Source organism: Arvicanthis niloticus, chromosome 10 (assembly GCF_011762505.2).
Source record: "Arvicanthis niloticus isolate mArvNil1 chromosome 10, mArvNil1.pat.X, whole genome shotgun sequence".
Lineage (NCBI taxonomy): Eukaryota > Metazoa > Chordata > Mammalia > Rodentia > Muridae > Arvicanthis > Arvicanthis niloticus.
Window position 1 is genome coordinate 81,955,126 of NC_047667.1, and position 19,347 is coordinate 81,974,472.

The 19,347-nt window shown below is 35.9% G+C and overlaps 1 protein-coding gene across 5 annotated transcripts in view; it reads left to right on the forward strand.

Moving 5' to 3' along the window:
• LOC117716170 (contactin-associated protein like 5-2) overlaps positions 1-19,347 on the forward strand; it is a 737,433-nt gene that overhangs the window by 340,503 nt on the left and 377,583 nt on the right. For all 5 annotated transcript variants that reach the window (XR_013113069.1, XR_013113068.1, XM_076941723.1 and 2 more), the window contains exon 7: positions 15,893-16,036. Coding sequence is in view for 3 of the 5 variants with exons in the window: in XM_076941723.1 (XP_076797838.1) it covers positions 15,893-16,036 (144 nt within the window). In the remaining 2 variants the exon portion in view is untranslated. The remainder of the gene's footprint in view (positions 1-15,892; positions 16,037-19,347) is intronic.

The following is a 19,347-nucleotide window of genomic DNA, read 5'->3' on the forward strand; positions in this document are numbered from 1 at the left end:
AACCTCCGAGGAGACAGCTACATCAGGCTCCTGTCAGCATGCACTTCCTGACATCCATATCAGCGTCTATCTTTGGTGACTGTACATGGGATGGATACCAAGGTAGAATGGTCTCCAGATGGCCCATCCTTGTGTTTCTGTCCCACACTTTGTCTCCATATTTGCTCCCTTGAGCATTCGGTCACTCCTTCCAAGTAGGACTGAGGCATCCACATTTGGTCTTCCTTCTTTATGAGCTTCATGTGGTCTGTTAGTTGAATCTTGGCTATTTCAAGCTTTTGGGCTAATATCTGCTTATCAGTGAGTAAATACTATGGGAGTTCTTTTGTGATTGGGTTACCTCACTCAGGATGATATTTTCTAGTTCCATCCATTTACCTAAGAATTTCTCAAATTCATTATTTTTAATAGCTGAGTAATACTCCATTGTGTAAATGTACCACATTTTTTGTATCCATTCCTCTGTTGAAGGACATCTGGGTTCTATCCAGCTTCTGGCTATTATAAATAAGGATACTATGAACATAGTGGAGCATATGTCCTTGTTATATGTTGAAGCATCTTCTGGGTATATGCCAAGGAGTGGTATAGAATTTAGGGAAATGACACCCTTCACAATAGTCACAAATAATATAAAGTATCTTGGAGTGAATTTATCCAAGCAAGTGAAAGATCTGTATGACAAGAACTTCAAGTCTCTGAAGAAAGAAATTAAAGAAGATCTCAGAAGATGGGAAGATCTCCCATGCTCCTGTATTGGCAGGATTAATTTAGTAAAAATCGCCATCTTGCCAAAAGCAATCTACAGGTTCAATGCAATCCCCATCAAAATTTCAAATCAATTCTTCATAGAGATAGAAAGAGCAATTTGCAAATTCATTTGGAATAACAAAAAACCCAGGATAGTGAGAACCATTCTCAACAATAATAGAACTTCTGGGGGAATCACCATCCTTGACCTTAAATTGTACTACAGAGCAGTAGTGATAAAAACTGCATGGTATTGGTACAGAAACAGGCAGGAAGATCAATGGAATAAAATTGAAGATCCAGAAATGAACTGACACACTTATGGTCACATGATCTTTGACAAAGGAGCTAAAACCGTCGAGTGGAAAAAGGACAGCATTTTCAACAAATGGTGCTGGCTCAACTGGAGATCAGCATGTAGAAGAATGCAAATAAATCCATTCTTATCCCCTTGTACAAATCTCAAGTCCAAGTGGATAAAGGACCTCCACATAAAACCAGATACACTGAAACTAATAGAAGAGAAGGTGGGGAAGACCCTTGAATCCCTAGGCATAGGGGAAAAGTTCCTGAACAGAACACCAATGGCTTATGCTCCAAGATCAAGAATTGACGAATGGGACCTCATAAAATTGCAAAGCTTCTGTAAGGCAAAGGACACTGTCAAGAAGACAAAACAGCAACCAACTGATTGGGAAAAGATCATTACCAATCCTACATCCGATAGAGGGCTAATATCCAAGATATACAAAGAACTCAAGAAATTAGACTCCAGACAATCAAACAACCCTATTAAAAATGGGGTACAGAGCTAAACAAAGAATTCTCAGCCTTGTTTGTTTTTTGACTATTTGTGTTTATTGTCTTGCTTTTTCCTTGCCTATTTGCATCTATTGTATTGCTAGTCCCTCTAGAACTGACCTTAATACATGCATGTAATTCAAATGTTATAAAAGCAAAAACAAGGAAGGGGGATGGGATCGAGAGTTCTAGGGAGGGGAAATGGGGAAAGTGGATGACATCTGAAATGTAAATAAATATAATATTCAATAAAATGTTTAAAATATAGATTATTCAAGTATATGCAAAATTATGATCCTTATTACTTCCAAAACAGGAAATTTTAACTGTGTTCCAGTGAGGGTTAACTCAGCCTTTCAAGACCATCATCTTATAGCATGCCACATTTGCATGTACATTGTTACTTTGTTGTTAGTATTATAATAAATAAAATACTTATGAAATGACAACATAAATTCAATATTAGACATAGTTTTCCACACCCAGATTGAATTCCTTAAAATTTGCTCATAGTTCTATTCTAAGAATTTGAAAAAAAATAAGAAAGAAAAGAAAGAAGACAGTTGGTAACTCTCATATTAGTCAAGCAACTGTTTCACTCTGGGTACCTCTTTTCTGGTGAGTCATTACTGTAGCTCACAGGATTCATGTCTGAGTAAACCTCTGATATCTCTGCTACTATGAAGACTAACTGGAAGGGAGTAAACTTCTTGTTTAGATCCAGCCTAATTTTTGTAATCCAATAACAAGAATGTGTGTGTGCTCTCGGCAATAAATCTTATCATCAAGTTCTAGTTGACAAGAGAGAACATAGTGATAGCCTATTTTATTTTAGGAAATTCTGATGAAAAAGTTTTTCATAGTCCAAAAGAGTCGGTAATTTAAAATTATGATTAGCCCCACATTAGAGTAGCTTGCCAGAGTGTCACACTGACTTTGCATGTGTCCACACAGACAAAAGCTCATACTAAGGTAGGATGTTCTTGGGCTTTGTGAGATATATATGAGATTTTACTAAAAAACAAGCAAACAAATTAAAAGTGAAATCAACTCAAGATGGAAGGACACTGAAGTGTTTGCTTTGGTAGAATTTGAGAGTGGAATGAAAGAGAAGGGACATTAACCATTTTTTTTGTTTGTTTTGTTTTGTTTTTTGTTTTTTTGAGACGGGGTTTCTCTGTGTAGTCCTGGCTGTCCTGGAACTCACTCTGTAGACCAGGCTGGCCTCGAACTGAGAAATCTGCCTTCCTCTGCCTCCCAAGTGCTGGGATTAAAGGCGTGCGCCACCACTGCCCGGTGACATTATCCATTTTAATATCTATCTTTAAGTAACTTTTAAAATTTTGTGCCACATTTTAAAATTAGGTCACAGAAAGGGTGAATGCTTCATGACGTAGTTGTTACATGTGCTTCTAAAATTATTTGTTATGCCAAACCTGCTCAGCAATCCAAAATTTCTGCAGCTAGCTGGGGTGTACTCTCATAATTCCATGCTCTGCAGAGATAACTTTTCCCTGGAGCTAAATTGAATCGCTGGGAGAAGGAAAACACTAGACAATCTTAGTTTAGAATCAACAACACAATCACTGGGCAAGGAATCTAGCATCGTAAATTCACCAACATTCTATATTAGAAGTCTTCCGTTGGTGAATCCTGGTAGATTTCAGCACCGGATTTAACAGCCTGGCCGTCATCCTGTCTGCCTTGCTCCCACTGTCCAAAAGGAAGTCCCCTCCTCCTGCCTTCCCTCTTTCTCTCTTGGATCAGGTAGGCCTGCCACCTTATGACCCAGTGATTGGCTTCTTGTTGTCTTTATTAATTAATCAATTAGGGGAAAATATCACTATAGCTGGTGCCCTTGCAATTGCTTGACACTGCCTACTGAACAATTCCCTCATCATATATCTGTGATTAAAAGGGTGGCTGGACACTTAGGACTGTTTAAATGTGATGGAGTAATTACAGATTCCCATAAAAATGGTTTCCAAGATGATGTAAAGTATAATTGCTATTAATTTCTTTTTTTTTTTTTTTTTTGAAAACTAAGTTGCAAGGCTAGCCTAAAAGGACTACACAGAGAATACAGAAAGTCTCATGAAAATAAAATAAGAAAATAGAAAATGAGGAGTTGTGAAGAAATAGAAAGGAAGAAAGAAAGAAAGGAAGGAAGGAAGGAAGGAAAGAAAGAAGGAAGAAACACCTTGAATGTATTTAACATTTGCCCTCTTGTCTTAGTTTCTCTTCTATTATTGTGATGAAATACTCTCACCAAAGTTACTTTAGGGAGAAAAGGTGTAATTTGGCTTAAAGTTCCAGAGGGATACTGTCTATCATTTTGGACAAGGCATAGCAGCAGGAACATGAGGCTATCTGCTATACTGCAGCAACAGTGTAGACTTTGGGAGAAGATGAAATAGGTGCAGCCTGTAAAACCTCACAGTGAAATAGTCTTGCAACGTTCCATCTCCTAAATGTTCTAGGACTCTCATGAACAGTGCAAACATATAGAAACACATGTACTTCTAAGGATGTTTGACATTAAATCACAGAACTTGTTTCATCTCTAAGCCAGTCCTGCAAAAAATAAAATCCATGCTATATCTTATAGGAAGCTCTAAGATACATGGAGACAGAAACATCTTCAGTCCTCTTACCCTGTAGTCAGAGTCATGGACATATGATATCCAGAGATTCACTGGGGGACATGGCTGCTGTCTTGGAGATAGGAGATAGGAGATGGAAGGTGAAGGTGGGTCTGAACATTTGCTGGGAAAGACTAGATTTTACTAAGTCATTCTCTTTTGTTTAAATTTTCAAATTTGAAATTGTGATTTTGGTCCTGCTGATTTTATATTACCTCGAATGTTCTAACTCTGAAATGTAACAAAATGTTACCTCATGGTGCATGTATTTAGGCATATAACCTCAGAACTGGAAAGGCAGATGATCGTTTGGGCTTGCTGGAAACCATTCTAGCATAATAGGTGAGCTCAGAGACTCTATCATTAAAAACAAAAACAACAACAAAAAAAGAATTGGATGGCTGGCATCTCACCAGACTCCATAGATAAATGCACTTGCTAATAAGCCTGATGACCTGCATTTAGTCTGAGTCCTACATGGTGTAACACTCTCAGTTGCTTCCTGACTTCTACATGTTCTCCTTGGCAGCCATATTTCTCCCCCACACTAACTCTCTAAATATTAAATAAATGTGTTAATAATAAATAAATAATCTTGGAGGAGAATAAAAGAAAATAACAACCCAACCAGTGTGGAGCCCTGGCTGCCATATAAATGTGCACCCACATGTGTGAGGACTCACGTGCACCCATGAATATGTCCATGCAAAAGACACATCTTAATATGTATTAAAAGTAAGAAAATGACATAAAACATTACAGAACATCTTTTAATGCCTTTGATACCAAGAAAGCCCACCATTCTTCCCCTTACTGTTCTCTCAAACACTTAGCATCTGCCCTGGATAAGGCTGGCTTGGAGGGCTTTCTGTGGCATGGTTGCTTGTGATCTTAATGCTGTCTTTAAAAAGAATCTGAAGTTACAACCCTGTGCAGAGCCACCAAGCCTGGATTTCTTGTTTGTATCAGCATTCCTAGAAGCGACAGCTAACATATTTTCTTGATTTATCCAAGTTTCTGCTAAAATGGTGATAGCATGGCTTAATTAGCCTTCCTCTTTTAATGGAGATGGCTAATCAGACACTTTGGAGACTGGCTAAATTACTACACTCATTAATAAAATAATAGAAAATTAGCCAGGCTCTTTCAGACATACACAGAGCCTGTGGGAAGAATACAAATGAAGAGCCACATGTCCTAACCTAAATATTTAAACAGTTGCAAATTAAGCTAAGGATTTATTTAACAAAATGTATTCAATTCTCCCAGTGTGATCAAATTGCCTTCAACATCACAGTGCTTCACTCTCAGCTCTGTTCATACTGTTCAAAAGCTCCCTCCTAGCTTCAGAAAACAGGAATATCGAACACTGTTGATTTTGATGGTGGCATCATACTCTTAAGTCAAGAGACTCACATGTATTGGGAAGGTCAGGGTGAAAAACAGTAGTGACAGACTTGTGGTCTTCTCACCTGGCTTATGAGCACTGTTCCTAAGAATCGGAATGTGGTCTGTGGATTCACAGATACATTCCATGTCGAGAGCAGGGGCCCCTTCTCAGCATATGGAGAACACCGAAATAAAGACTTTCTTACAGATCTTTTCTACAGGAATAAAAGGTATACAATTTGACCAACTGGCCGAAGAACCTAATGTTTGATATATGGAAACAACACTTATAACATTTATGTTAAGACTATGTGATTAGTTTTCCTCTGAGGTATGAGTCTGGGAAAGGTATCCATTTACTCACTTAGCAGGAAGAACCACAAACACTTCTCATGCTCTTGTCTGCATCCTGCTTGACCTGATCACATATGAAAAACAGTGCAATGGCCTGTGGGAAAGCTGGAGTGGGTGGTCAATTTATACTACTAAAATTTATACTACTAAGAACTCACAGGTATCTGTTAATCTGTTAATCTCTTAATCTGTTAATGCCTTCTGGTTTTTTTTTTTTCCTCAGAAAGGGCTGTAGCAGGCTCTTAAGGAGCATGAATCTGATCATTGTCTGTGTCTAGGGCAATGTGGCAAACTGTCAGGTCAAACTAATGGGCTGATAGCATACAGGCTATGGAACTTTGTTTGAATTTTCTTAACAATAGGATTGAGCTGAAATGATAAGATGCTTGTTTTTCAAGCATGACAATTTGACTTCAAAAGTGTTACATATTGTTATGCGTATTTATAATCTCAATTTTGTGGGGACAGAGATACATGGATTACTGGGGGTCACTTGTCAACCAATCTTACTGAAACCTGAAACAGAAAGCTCCAGGATAAAGGAGACACCATGTTTATATTAGATACTTTCCATTGCACCATGCCAAAGACAACTCATAGAAGAGAGAGTTTATTTGGAGCTCAGAGTTTAGAGGTTAGAGTACATGATCACAGAGTGGATGTTTCAGGTATTTCAAATCAAATCAATGTTTAAAAATATAGATATCATCATAGAATTGAGATTACTGTCTTCATTTCTAATGACAGAAACTCATCAATCATGACTGAGTTCCAGCTATTCAGGTTGGCCTGTCCTTATTGAAATTTCAAGTAACCCAGGGGAGAGATGGCTCAATTAGAAAAGCATTTGCTTTGAAAAATGAAGACCTGAATCCCATCCTTCAAACATTGCTATAGTTTGCATTCTCTTGCTGTGATAAATACAATGACTAATGCCCACTGAGGAGGAAAGAGTTTACTTCCTCTCATTCTTCCAGGTAGCTATCAATCACTGAAGGAATCAATGTGAGCAACTCAAGTAGAGCCTATGGAAGAGTACTGCTTACTGGCTTGTTTCCCATGGCTTGATTAGCCTGCCTTCTTCATTAGCCCAGGACCAGTTACCCACATGTAGTTCTCTTCATGGTGAGCTTGGCACCTAGCAAACCAGTCATTATTCAAGAAAATGCCCCCAAGGACTTTATATAGGTCAATCTGATAGAGGTATTTTCTCAATTAAGTGTCCCTTTTCCTAAATGACTCTGTTTGTGTCAAGTTGACAAAATAAACAATCAAACAAATAGATAAATAAACTAACTTTTAACATTGATGTTCAAAGAAAGCCTGGTACAACAGGCAAGCACTTAAACCTTAGTGCTCAGCAGACAAATAGAGATGAATTTCTGGTGCTAATTTGCCAGCCAGTCTCAATTCCCAAAAAGGGACATTGTCTTGAAATATACAACCTGCAGAGCCTTAAGAATAGTACTCCAAGTTTATCTCTGACTCACATATATGCATGCGTATACATACACATTTAGATTCAAACCAATGTTTTATTCGTTATTGTATATGTATGTCTGTTGGTGTGCAGTGTTACTGCTCACCTGTGGAGGTCAGAGGTCAGCTTGCAAGAGTCCATGTGCTCCTTCCACAATTTGTATGCTATAGATCCATTCAGACTGCTGGGCTTATTGGCCAATTGTTTTTACATACTTAATCTATCTTACCAACTCGCAAATTAATATTTACAAATAAGGAGCATTTACCAGAGAATGGTCTTGAGAAACTGTAAAAGTGGAAACTTCAGAATCTATATTTAAACTGAACTCAAGAAAAATAAAGTAAGGAGAGAGGAACTCATTGTCATGGAAGTAACATCAAGGATCAGAGTAAGGGAACAGCTATAAGACAAAAGCTGGGTAATAAGGTCAAAGGAAAAGAGAAGCATGTTTTGGAGCTTCATGTATTTAACATCAAAGAGGGCTTTTTGCTGCAATTCTTCTGGCTGCAGCATGTCTTTGACACCAGAAATCCCAACAGATTCCAGGAGCAAGGATAGTGACAAAGGCATGCTGTGAGCAGAATGTGTACCCTCCTTGGTGTCATCTGAGCCTAAAATCAAAGAAAGGCATTCTGTGTAATTCTTCAGGACATGCAAGTGACCAGGTGACAAAATTGTCAAAAAGCACAAGGCCAAAGCAGAGTGAGAAGGAAATTGCTCATCATATTTTTTGACCAAAATCAACAAGTATTGTTTTGATCTATGATTGAATCACCTACTCAGAACTGAGGCGGCTGTAGATATACCTCATTTGATAAAATGTATGATACACAAACATAAAGACTTGACTTCCATACTCCAATCCCATGGAGAAAGTCAGCTAGACACAGTGGATTGTGTTTCAACACTGGGGAGATTCAAATGTTATGATCTTTAGTGCTCTTTGGTTACCCAGACTCTTCCAATTAGAAAGCACTGCATTCAGTGAGAGACCCTGTATCAAATGAAAAGATGGAAGTTGAGGCAAACACCTAATGTTGAACCTTGCCCTCCAAATGCATGCTCATACATGCACATGCCCATCTGTACATACATGTGCATAGACATGAAGACATACACATAGAGAAATGCATGACATAAGCCTTTGCAGTAAATGTAATTTAGAATATTTTAAAGATAAACTCATTAAAGTATATAGAAAATGGAATATGATAATTAGTATCTTTGAAAGTGAAAATTAAGGTAAAAATGTAAAGGTTATGGTAAGACTATCATTATGCTTCCTAATGTACTCTGTATTTACTATACGAGGGTATCATAAAATACAAACAAATACAGCACTTAGCAGATAAGCTATTCACTGCCATTCACAAACCTATGGCTCACTTTGCTTTGTTGTAAGCTTCACTGTAGCTGATTTCTGGTGAAAAGCACTGGAGATGGGTTAAAGGAATTTGTCTAAGCAATACAGTTGTACACCTAGGTGAATGACCCAAGGGACAGAGTCAAATCAAAGGAGTAAGAGGTAGTTTATTATGGCCCCAAATATGAATTACCCTGGCCCAAGAACACATATTCACACTGCCTTGAATAGTATGTGCCACCATGGTAATAAAGAACAAAGAAATCCATACATCAAAGAAAATTTTAAACACAGTCAGGTACAGGAAAGTGAGAAGTCCCTGTTATAGGTCTTTAATATTTTCTGATGACATTCATAAAGATTTGGGTTGGTGGAAGCTAGTAGTCTATTTGAGTATTCCAATAGGGATTTTGCCTCATCACAAGGATATTAGGTCAGACATAGGAGTGGAGAATAGGTTGCTATGGAGGGGAGCTAAGTAGAGTCCAGATGTGTAAGAATCTCACTCTGTACAGGAGATGTTAAAAGTCAGCCCTGTAGAATGGTTGACATAGCTATAACATTTTCTTGAGAACTTCAGTTTGCTGAGATAATGAGAAAACCCAAACTGGAAACTTGAGCATGTGTCACTTTTTCCTGAAAAAGTTAGGAGCACAGTTTGCAAGCAATCAGTATCAATCTTTACAAATAGTACCTTCCATAATTTATCCATTATAGATCATACACAAGAATGACTTGGACAGAGAGATAATTCCATGTAAAATTTTAACTTTTACTACAAATATTTTATAAATCACAGAAAAATAAAATACAAATAACCTGAGATTGTTTTATATAAGGTAGCATACATGTTCTTGGGAAATAACATATATGAAGTAAAGTTATCAGTACATAAAGCAGAATTTTCTAGTCTGACTATATGAAAATGAATTAAGTCTCCATAGTGGAAGATCTAAAGTGGAGGGTATTTTTCCACTAGGGCCCTTTTCCACTCTTAGGAGGGATTTTTTTCTGTTTTATATTTTTTCTAAATAAATTTAAATATTCTCTGCTAATAGAAAATAAGCTAAAAGTATAAACCAAATATAAAATAGATATTCATGGTCAAGTGCACCTCAGTACAATTGGATTTCTTGTTAGACTCAGTCTGTTCCCCATTGAACATAGGCATATGCTAGGAATTGCAATTGTAAGCCAGTGTTATTGAGGGATAAATGTGACTGTGATGACTGTATGACTGTCCTACATTCATTCTGCTGCTATAGTAAAGTACTCTGGCAAAGCAACTTGGGTCAGAAAGTATTTACTTGGCTTACATTTTCAGATCATAATCCATCATTGAGGAGATTCAGAACAAGGCCTCAATCTGAGACATGAAGAGAAACCTGGCTTTTTTTGGACTACATTTAACTAGCTATCTTATACAATGCAGACAAAACTGCTTAGGCATGGTATTGCCAGGACTGGGCCTTCCCATATCAATAAGCAATAAAGAAATCTCTCATAAAGATAGCCATAGGCCATCAGTTAATACTTTCTTTTCTTACTTTTTTAATTGGATATTTTATTTATTTACAATACAGATGTCATCCCCTTTACCTAGTTATCCTCCCTAGAACACCCTATCTCATCCCCCTCGTCATTTATGCTTTTATACTATTTTAATTACATGAATGTATTAAGGTCAGTTCTAGGTTGAGGGTCTAGCAACACAATAAATGCAAATAGTCAAGGAACAAGCAAGACAATAAACACAAATAGTCAAAGAAAAAGCAAGGCATTAAACCCAATTATGTGAACACTCCCATGATCACTGTTTTTAAGGGCTTATTAGGATAACCATAGTATCTGAGCCTACTTCCCAGTCCTAGCCCAAGGTCATTTTTATGTCTAAAGACTATTTCCTTGTTCTAGACTAAAATTTAAATTTCTGTCTGAAATTACTTCTTTGTTCTAGCCTAATATTTAGGTTCTTAACTGAGATTATTTCTTTGTTCTACACTAAGATTTAGATTTCTACCTGAAATTACTTCCTTGTTCAAGCCTAATGTCAGATTCCTGCATGAAGCCTACTTTCTTGTCCTTGGCCAATGTCATATTTCTGACAAACAGCCCATTTCCTTGTCCTTGGCCCATGTCAGATTCTTGCCAAGCAGCCACAAATGTTCTCCACCTATCCCTCTTCTTTATTTCATTAACAAGACTGAGCTTATCTTAGGTCAATCTGACAAGAATGCCTTCTTTACCCGTCATGGAATATGCATTATCAAAAACAGTGCACTTTTGCCTTAGCTTGGTATGGCTCTGTGCAGAATCTTACCCATCCTTGGCGTGTCAGCCTGTTAATTTAATAATTCTGTCTAGGGGTCTATTTTCAGTTTCAAGCCATGTACTTTGGCTGCCAACATGTTGATGTTGTTAAAGAAAAGTTTTTACATAATGGGCAAGAATAAAAGTATTTCCAGGACTAAAAGGGCTAGCATTATCAAACTATGTAAGCCATTTTTGAAGTTTGAAATATAGAAAATAGAAATATTTACCTAGAGCCATGGCTAATTATATCTGCATTATCTACCACATCAATGTTCACCAGAGCAGCATTCTTGAAATCCATAAGCTCCCTATGTATCATTAAAACATCACTAGAGGTCTTAGAATTATGCCAAATACACTGTGTCATTAAACTTCTTCCTAATTATAATGACTACCACTGTAAACTGTAGAACTAACATGAATTCAATGGTATTTAGCATGACACTCAAGATGGCACCTTACCCTTCAATTTATAACCTCCTTACAGTAATTTGAATACAATAAGAAGTAAATCCAATATTGGAAATAACAGTCTTCATTTGGAAGGCTGGTTCTGGACACTTTCGGAAACATATATGGAAATTAGCTGCAGTTTTCTATGATGTTATGTTATCAAGAGATAAAGTGGGGCAGGATCTGCATTTCAAACAGGTGTTAGCACATGTGTCAAGGCTCTTTTAATTGTCAAGCTAAAAATACTTTTGTTTCATCTACAGTATTTAATGTAAGTTACATTGATTTTACACCTTCTAATTATGTTTGTGTTTTGAAATCTGGCATGTCAGTTATGGAAATCTATCAACCAGCTTTTGTTTTAGTGCCCTGTGTATCGTAGAACCTTGGTATTCTAAAAATAGCTTGCAAGTACTGGAAGAAATGAGTCAGGCTATAAGTAGAAACAAGAGAGTAGTGGGCTTGATTATTGATGGTATAATGGTTTAATTAAATTATTTGCTGGCACCACTGCTTCTGCTTTTGCTATGACACAAGAAGTTAAGACAGCTACTTTTGTTAATCACTTAGCAAAAAATGTTACTAATATGTTGATATACAAGAGGATTTAGATAGGCACTTAATACTTTCTTGAATAATGCTAGTCTGTATCGAATTAATATTTAAAGTTAACTAAGATACTTGTTAATAATTGCTTGATGATTCTTACAGCTATCTACATAAAGAGTTTCTTATTTCTTTACTGTATGATTTAACCAGCTTAGTGGCTGTCAGGGGTCTTGCATCATCACCACAGACATGTCATTTACTTGCTCCACATGGAAATATAATTCAGTACTTTCAGCTAATTTGCATCCATGAAAATCTTGTGCTACCTTCTGTTGCTTTCATATGTGATGTTTGTCATGGTATGGTGCTGTCTATGAGATGAATCTCATGGCCTCTCCCAACCCAGTTACTTGACATTTGCATGTTCTGAGAGGCTTGGTACATTAAACATCTCTTCCTATTCTTGTGCCTTTGCCATACTTACAAGAGTGACTAAGTTATAACCATTCGGCTCTTAGGCCATTCATATTGTGTGCTGCCCACCCAGATGGTTTACTCTGGGGTCATTCTGAATCCCAAGCAACCTTAACAGTCTTGAAGCATAATGGATACAAGAACCATAGCATAAATGCTTTCTTACCTACTTTATACATTGGTGGTGTTAGAGTACTCAGACAGAGTGACTTGAGGAAGGGTTTTATTTTGATTGTCAGTAGATGGCACAGTTCATAATGTCTAGGAACACATGGCAGCAGAAACTGTGTCAGTTAGTCACATTGCATCCACAATCAAGAAGCAGAGAGAGTCAAGTGCTATATACAACTTGTTTTCTTTGATTTTATTCAGTTCTTGACCTTGTCCTTTGAATAGAACCACATTAATTAAACCAGTCTAGAAGCAATCTCAGAGAAATGCCAGATATTTGCTCTTTAGGGACTCTTCATTCAGTAGACCATCAATATTAACTGTCACAAGTGTTTTCTTGCTTCTTAGGAACCCTAGAGAGCAGCAGAGGGGAAGCTCCATACCCCTCCTTTGTTTTATCCCATCCCCACCAAATTTTTCTCATTTTGAAAATTTTCACACATCATTACAGATGATTCCCCTTCCAGGCAACCTGAGATTGCAGTTTTGTTATATTTGCTATTCTGTATATTTTTCTTCTACAATACTTCTGCTCTAAATCTTTTGGTCAAAAATCTTGTTATTGAAAAGACAATACTTTTTTGGTTTTTTTTTTGTTTGTTTGTTTTCAGCATCTTCAAGAACTATTCTCTATAGCCTACATATTTTCTATGTATAAAACAAAAGACTAAGGGGTTTACTTTAGAAATTAAAGGGGCCTAACAGAAAATTTAAGAGGATAAATTTACCATTAGCTGTTTAAGATAATAAAAATAAGACTATCTTATAATTGTTTTATTGACAATTTAATTCTTGCAAAAATCTCAAACCCCAAACAGATATTTTGAAAATACGAAATGTTCATATTAAAAGAATTTGGATAGTACATTAAATTTAAAAAATACACTTTTAAATTAGTTATCAGCATCTTATGAGTACTTTTAAATTTTTTTTCAAGATTTACTAACTATTATAAAAATTAATAAATTTCTTAGTTCATATCAGACAAATCTTGACTTGAACAATGGAATTAAAACTTAAATTAATTTGCTACTTAAAATGTACATGTCTATTTTAAGATAAATAAAATACAGAGTAGTTCAATAAGTTCACAATGATCCTGTGTTACAATTAAACTTACTGATAGAAGAAAATTAATGCTTCTTACATACTATAATATTCATTTTTGAAAAAAGAGCAAAGATTAAAATTACATTTCATTCTTTTTAACATATTAATAAAAATGACTAATATATAGAATCAGTGGAAATATTTTCTTAATTAGGAAGTAAAATACACTGTTTTGTATAATTGGAAAGTAGCAAGTTTTTGGTGTTATTTTCATGCTTTATTTCTAGAAATTCTATATTATTATGGTTTAGAATATTTTTCATAGGTCTAAGAAATTTTGACCAGAAAAATAAAAGTAGAGAAAATAAAATTGAAGAATAAAGTGTTTTGTGCATATCTCATGATTGTATATATTGAATTAAAAGAAATTATCTAGAAAGTATATGTTAAGTATCTGGTTAGAGAAAAATAAACACATTGAAATTTAAAATATATAAATGCATCATAATTATGACTAGAAAGCAAAGCAGAAAGAAATGTTGTAAACGGGGTGTGTCCTCCTATAAGATTGTACATTCAAGAGAGAGAAAGGAAGACAGGCAGATTGGGAAGACATAGAGGAGACAGAGGAGAGAGAAAATGGAGATGGGGAGGGAGAAGACAGAGGAGAGAGAGCATAGTGAAGACAGAGGGGAGAATGATGAATAGTGAGAAAAGGAGAAGCTAGAGAAGAGCAAGAGAAAAGTGATACAAGGGAAGAGAATCCTAGGTAATGTGATATGTTGAAGCAATGAAAAAAAAAAACTGGTCACTGGTTAATGAGGGTGAAACAAATGGGAGGATAGTTATTATCTTCTTGTCTTGCACCACATGATCAATTTTCTCAACAGATATTTTATTCTTTACTATTTCCATCATAAATTTCTTTTACTTTACTGAAAATATACAAAATAAAGAAAACTAACATCTTGTAATCATCCCACATGTCTATAACTATGATGTAGTTCTGTTTCTAAACTTTGTGTGTGTGTCTGTATGTGTATGTGTGTGTATGCACACATGCATGGACATGCTATGTACTGCCTGTGTAGCTCAAAGGACAACTTTCAGTATTTGTCTACTTTTCACCTTGAGACCGGGTCTCTTCCAATTTAGCTAATGCAGTGTAACTCCTGACTAGCTGCCTGCTCAGTTTCTGGATGTTTCTCCTGGCCTGGTCTACTTTATGTTCGTAGTAGTAGGGACCACATATGTAGGCTACCTCATTAGCCTTCACTTTTTATTACTGTAGGTGTTTTGTTTGTTTTGTTTTGTTTTATTTTGTTTTAACAACAAGGAATTAAACTTGGGTTATGGGGCATTTACATCTAGTTCTTTTACCCACTGAACATCTCCTGGTCCTTCTGTGCACGACTTTCTTATCACTGAATTCATTCTGTGCACCATTTCTCATCACTGAATTCATACTTCACAACAAGTTATAATTCTTTTATATTACAATCGAAATTGCATTGCTAATAATGGTCAGGCTAACAGTTTCATTATGTTGATGTTTAATTGCTTCTCAAATCCATAGGTCAATTTGTATTATGTCAATTTTTTATCTTTATAGATAACAGTTGGGGAAAAACTCTGCGAATATCTGCTCTGCTCTTTGGCACTGTGGGCTTTAGAATTAGGTTTCACTGTGGGTGAGCAAGGGTCTGCTTTGTTTCTTAGCCTTTTTATTGCCTTATCATTTCTGCTGCCATGCTACAGAAAAACATAAAGATGTTGATTTTTTTCTTTTCTCCCTTTTTCCTGCAAATTACTGTTTTATTTAGTATTTAAAAGTTTTAAGAAATAAATCAAACTGTCTTTGTTAATTGAGTCCATATGACAAGTGATTACAGATATTTTTACATGGGCTATTAGTAGATATTAAAAGATCATATTAAAAAATCAGTATCTTTTAAATGAGTAATCAAGTGACATCTGCAATTACTAAAGTTGCTTGGCTCACACATTACAACTAAATCTAGAGAAGTGTACTTACTTCTATTACATTCCTCCTTCAGAGCTTGTAACTAAGAGTTGATCATTATTTCTTCCACCATAAAGCTCAGTTTTGGAGGAATTCCAGTACCAAGCAAACCTGGGACCTTTTTAAAGAAAAACTTCCATGGCTGTATTGAAAACCTTTACTACAATGGAGTGAACATAATTGACTTGGCTAAAAGACGCAAGCATCAGATCTACTCAGTGGTAAGTCGCCATCTCTCTTATCTGGTGGTTTTTAGACGTTGAATAATCTTGCTTCTGGTACTCTACTCCTGTACCTCTTTACACTGGGTTTACATTATGCATTTAGAGTTTTCACAAGCCAAATCTGGGTATGTAGTTCAGTTGAGACACTGCCTAACTAGCATGCATGAAACCCTGGGTTTCATCTCTGACACAACATAATCAGGTGTTTTAGTTAATATTTTAAGTTGCTTGAAAAGTAGCAATTTAATGTAGGAAGGTTTTATTCTGGCTAATAGTATGAGAGAATACATTTCATCATGGGAGCAAAGACATGGCAGTGAATGTGCAATGTTGACTGGTGACATCCCATCAGTAGTTAAGAGGTAGGATGAACAGGACTTGTGTCAAGGCTGTAAAACCTCTAGCCCAATTATCAGTGGCCAACCTACAGCAAAGTCCTACCTCTTTAAGGTTCCACAATCTTCCCAAATAGAGATACATCCTGGATACAAAGCACTGAAACATGTGAGCCCGTGAGGAATATTTCATACTAAAACCATAATTGCCAGGGTATTGCAGGTCTATAATCACAACACGTGGAAGGAGAAAGCCAGCAGATCAGAATTTTAAATCATCCTTTATTGCATAGCAACTCTGAGACATGCCTTTGCTACATTAGGCCCTGCCTCAAAAATTAAAAAAATGAAATAAAACAATTGTGATTGTCCTACTAGCTGACTTTAGAGTGCAAAAAGCTATGTAAGAACTGTGAATCATTTCATTGGTAAAGTCAAGTACAGAGGTTCAGAGGATGCTGCTTTATTGTCTGTGGGGAAGATTTCAGATTTATGTATACTAATAATGAAGTTTCTTTACAATTTCTAAGTGCAATGAAAGCACTGGTTTTGTTGAATTTTGTAGCTAGGACACTGAACTTCTTCCAACTGGTTACATTCAGTAGGGTATCTTAAATGCTACTGCAGTTAGTGTCTTGGGGATTCCTTGTGGATCACTTATAATCCCAGTGGATTAAAGGATTCTCTAATTCACTAACATCTATTTTCTGTAACACATCATAAGTTTTATAAGGAGGCTTTAAAAAAATTATCCTTAAATTTCTCTTCTGTTCTCTAACTACTTCTACATATCCCTGCACTCCCTTTTAAATTTACAGCCTTTTTCCTTCAGTTATTATTAAACACACACACACTTTTACTGTTACTTATATGAATTTCTTTTTAGGGTTAACTGCTTGAGTTTGGACAACCAATAAAGGGGCTTGTTCCTCGAGAAGACATATTCATTCTCTCTCTCTCTCTCTCTCTCTCTCTCTCTCTCTCTCTCTCTCTCTCTCTCTCTCTCTCTGCAGCCATTAATTTTCTGTAGCTCTTCATCTAGTGAGATTTCCATAATTTGCATTGGCATGTCAACTAGTATTTTTTTTTTTTTTTTTGGTTGGTTGGTTTTTGTTTTGTTTTGTTTTTTGTGCAGGCTTTGCTTAGGCAACTGTATTATGGAGATTGATGGGTGCAGCTTCCAATCACATATCAGATGTTCAAGGTGTGTGTGTGTGTGTGTGTGTGTGTGTGTGTGTGCGCGCCATCACTGCTAGATAAGCTCTTTTCAGAGTTTGCCTTTTATAGGTTTTTCCCCACTGTTTTCCTTTTAAGTTGCCCGTATCACTGAATTTTTGTTGACAACAAATATTTGTATTATAAATTTTAATCAGAACTCAAAACTTTATTTGGCATACTTGTGCCTTTTACATTTCATGCAATTATTTGTATGTGAGAGCTTAAATATGTATTTATAGTTATTGCCTTATGTTGGTTTTGTTGTTTTATTTTTTCTCTACTTTATAAAATAATATGTGTTGAGTAAATTTTAGAATTTCATTTTGACATGTCAGTGTATCTTTGCATAGCTTTTGTCTGTGGTTTCTCAGGTATTATAGTGTATATAAATAAATTCTTACAGTTTAATGTCTTTACAATATAAAACTGTAATTGAAATGTTGCCTTTTAAAAAATACACCTGTTCTCTTATTTTAATTTAATTATGTCAATTATTTTATTCACTTTCCATGTAATTAAAACCTAAACAATTGGTTTTGCATTAACTTTTTAAAATAATTTAGAATATTTAAAAGAAAATATTTATTTATTCATTCTTTCATTTATACATTTCTTTCTTTTTTTCTTTATGGTATTATTTAATATTTGGAAAGAAAGTTTAGAGGGTAATAGCATAATGTGTAGCACAAGGGAAGAAACAAGACAGGCAGAAAGACACATAAAGAGGCAAGTAATGCTCCTGGCACAAGTGTAAACTCTGCCCATAGTTTTAGTTGGTCTGCTTTTCCCTATTGTGGGTGTGAGAATTGAATTTTCTCTCTATTGAAGTAGCATAGCAAGAGCCAGTGTTGCAAAAGAATATAGCATGGTATGCTACTGAGGCAGTGACCGTGAAAGCTAGACTTGCTCTTTAGTGCCATTGACCATTAGACAGCACTAGTCACTGAGTACATTTGTCACACTGACATATTTAAATATTTAAAAAAAAACCAAAATTTGGTGCAAGGTTTTTAACTTTAAAAATTATCCTCTTTCTTCTGTTTAATATTATATAAATTCACTGTAACATAGTTTAATATATTTTGCATAGGTAAACTAGTATATATCAATCTAATGTTTATTTTTAAAATGTTTCTTTTTTCTTTATCATCTTAAATCTAATTTTACTTCCCTGCTAGTTGGATATCTTCCTTTATCGGTGCTCATTAGAGTATATGGTAATATTCCTCATTCTCTTATTTATTTTTTCACATGGGAATATTATCATTGAGTTCCTTGATATAAAATGTGAGTGGACACCTCTATTCATTTATCACATGGAAATGTTGGTTCTATTCTGTTGGGGGCCGACTTTTAGCAGAAAGCAGCTATCAGCTTTGCAGCCATCTTGAGCCATATACCCTGACATGAGACTTGGATTACAATAGCCTACAACAGCTAAGCACACTCCGATAATCTTGGTTTAGATACCGTGGGTGTGTGAGATTAAAGGTGTGTGATTTAAGAGTGACCTAGAGATCAGATTTAGAGACAAGACCTAAGGGCATGATTAAAGGCATGACCAAAAGGCATGGCTTAGAAGTGAGACATATAAAAGGCAGAGGCACACGGCAGAGAATTAGACATTAGGGAGACACAGCAGACAGAGGAGACACGTTTAGGAGACACGTTAGAGAGAACACTTGCAGTTAGTTATTAGACATTAGGCACTTGGCACTTGGAAGAAGAAACTTGGAACTTGGAGGCACTAGGGAC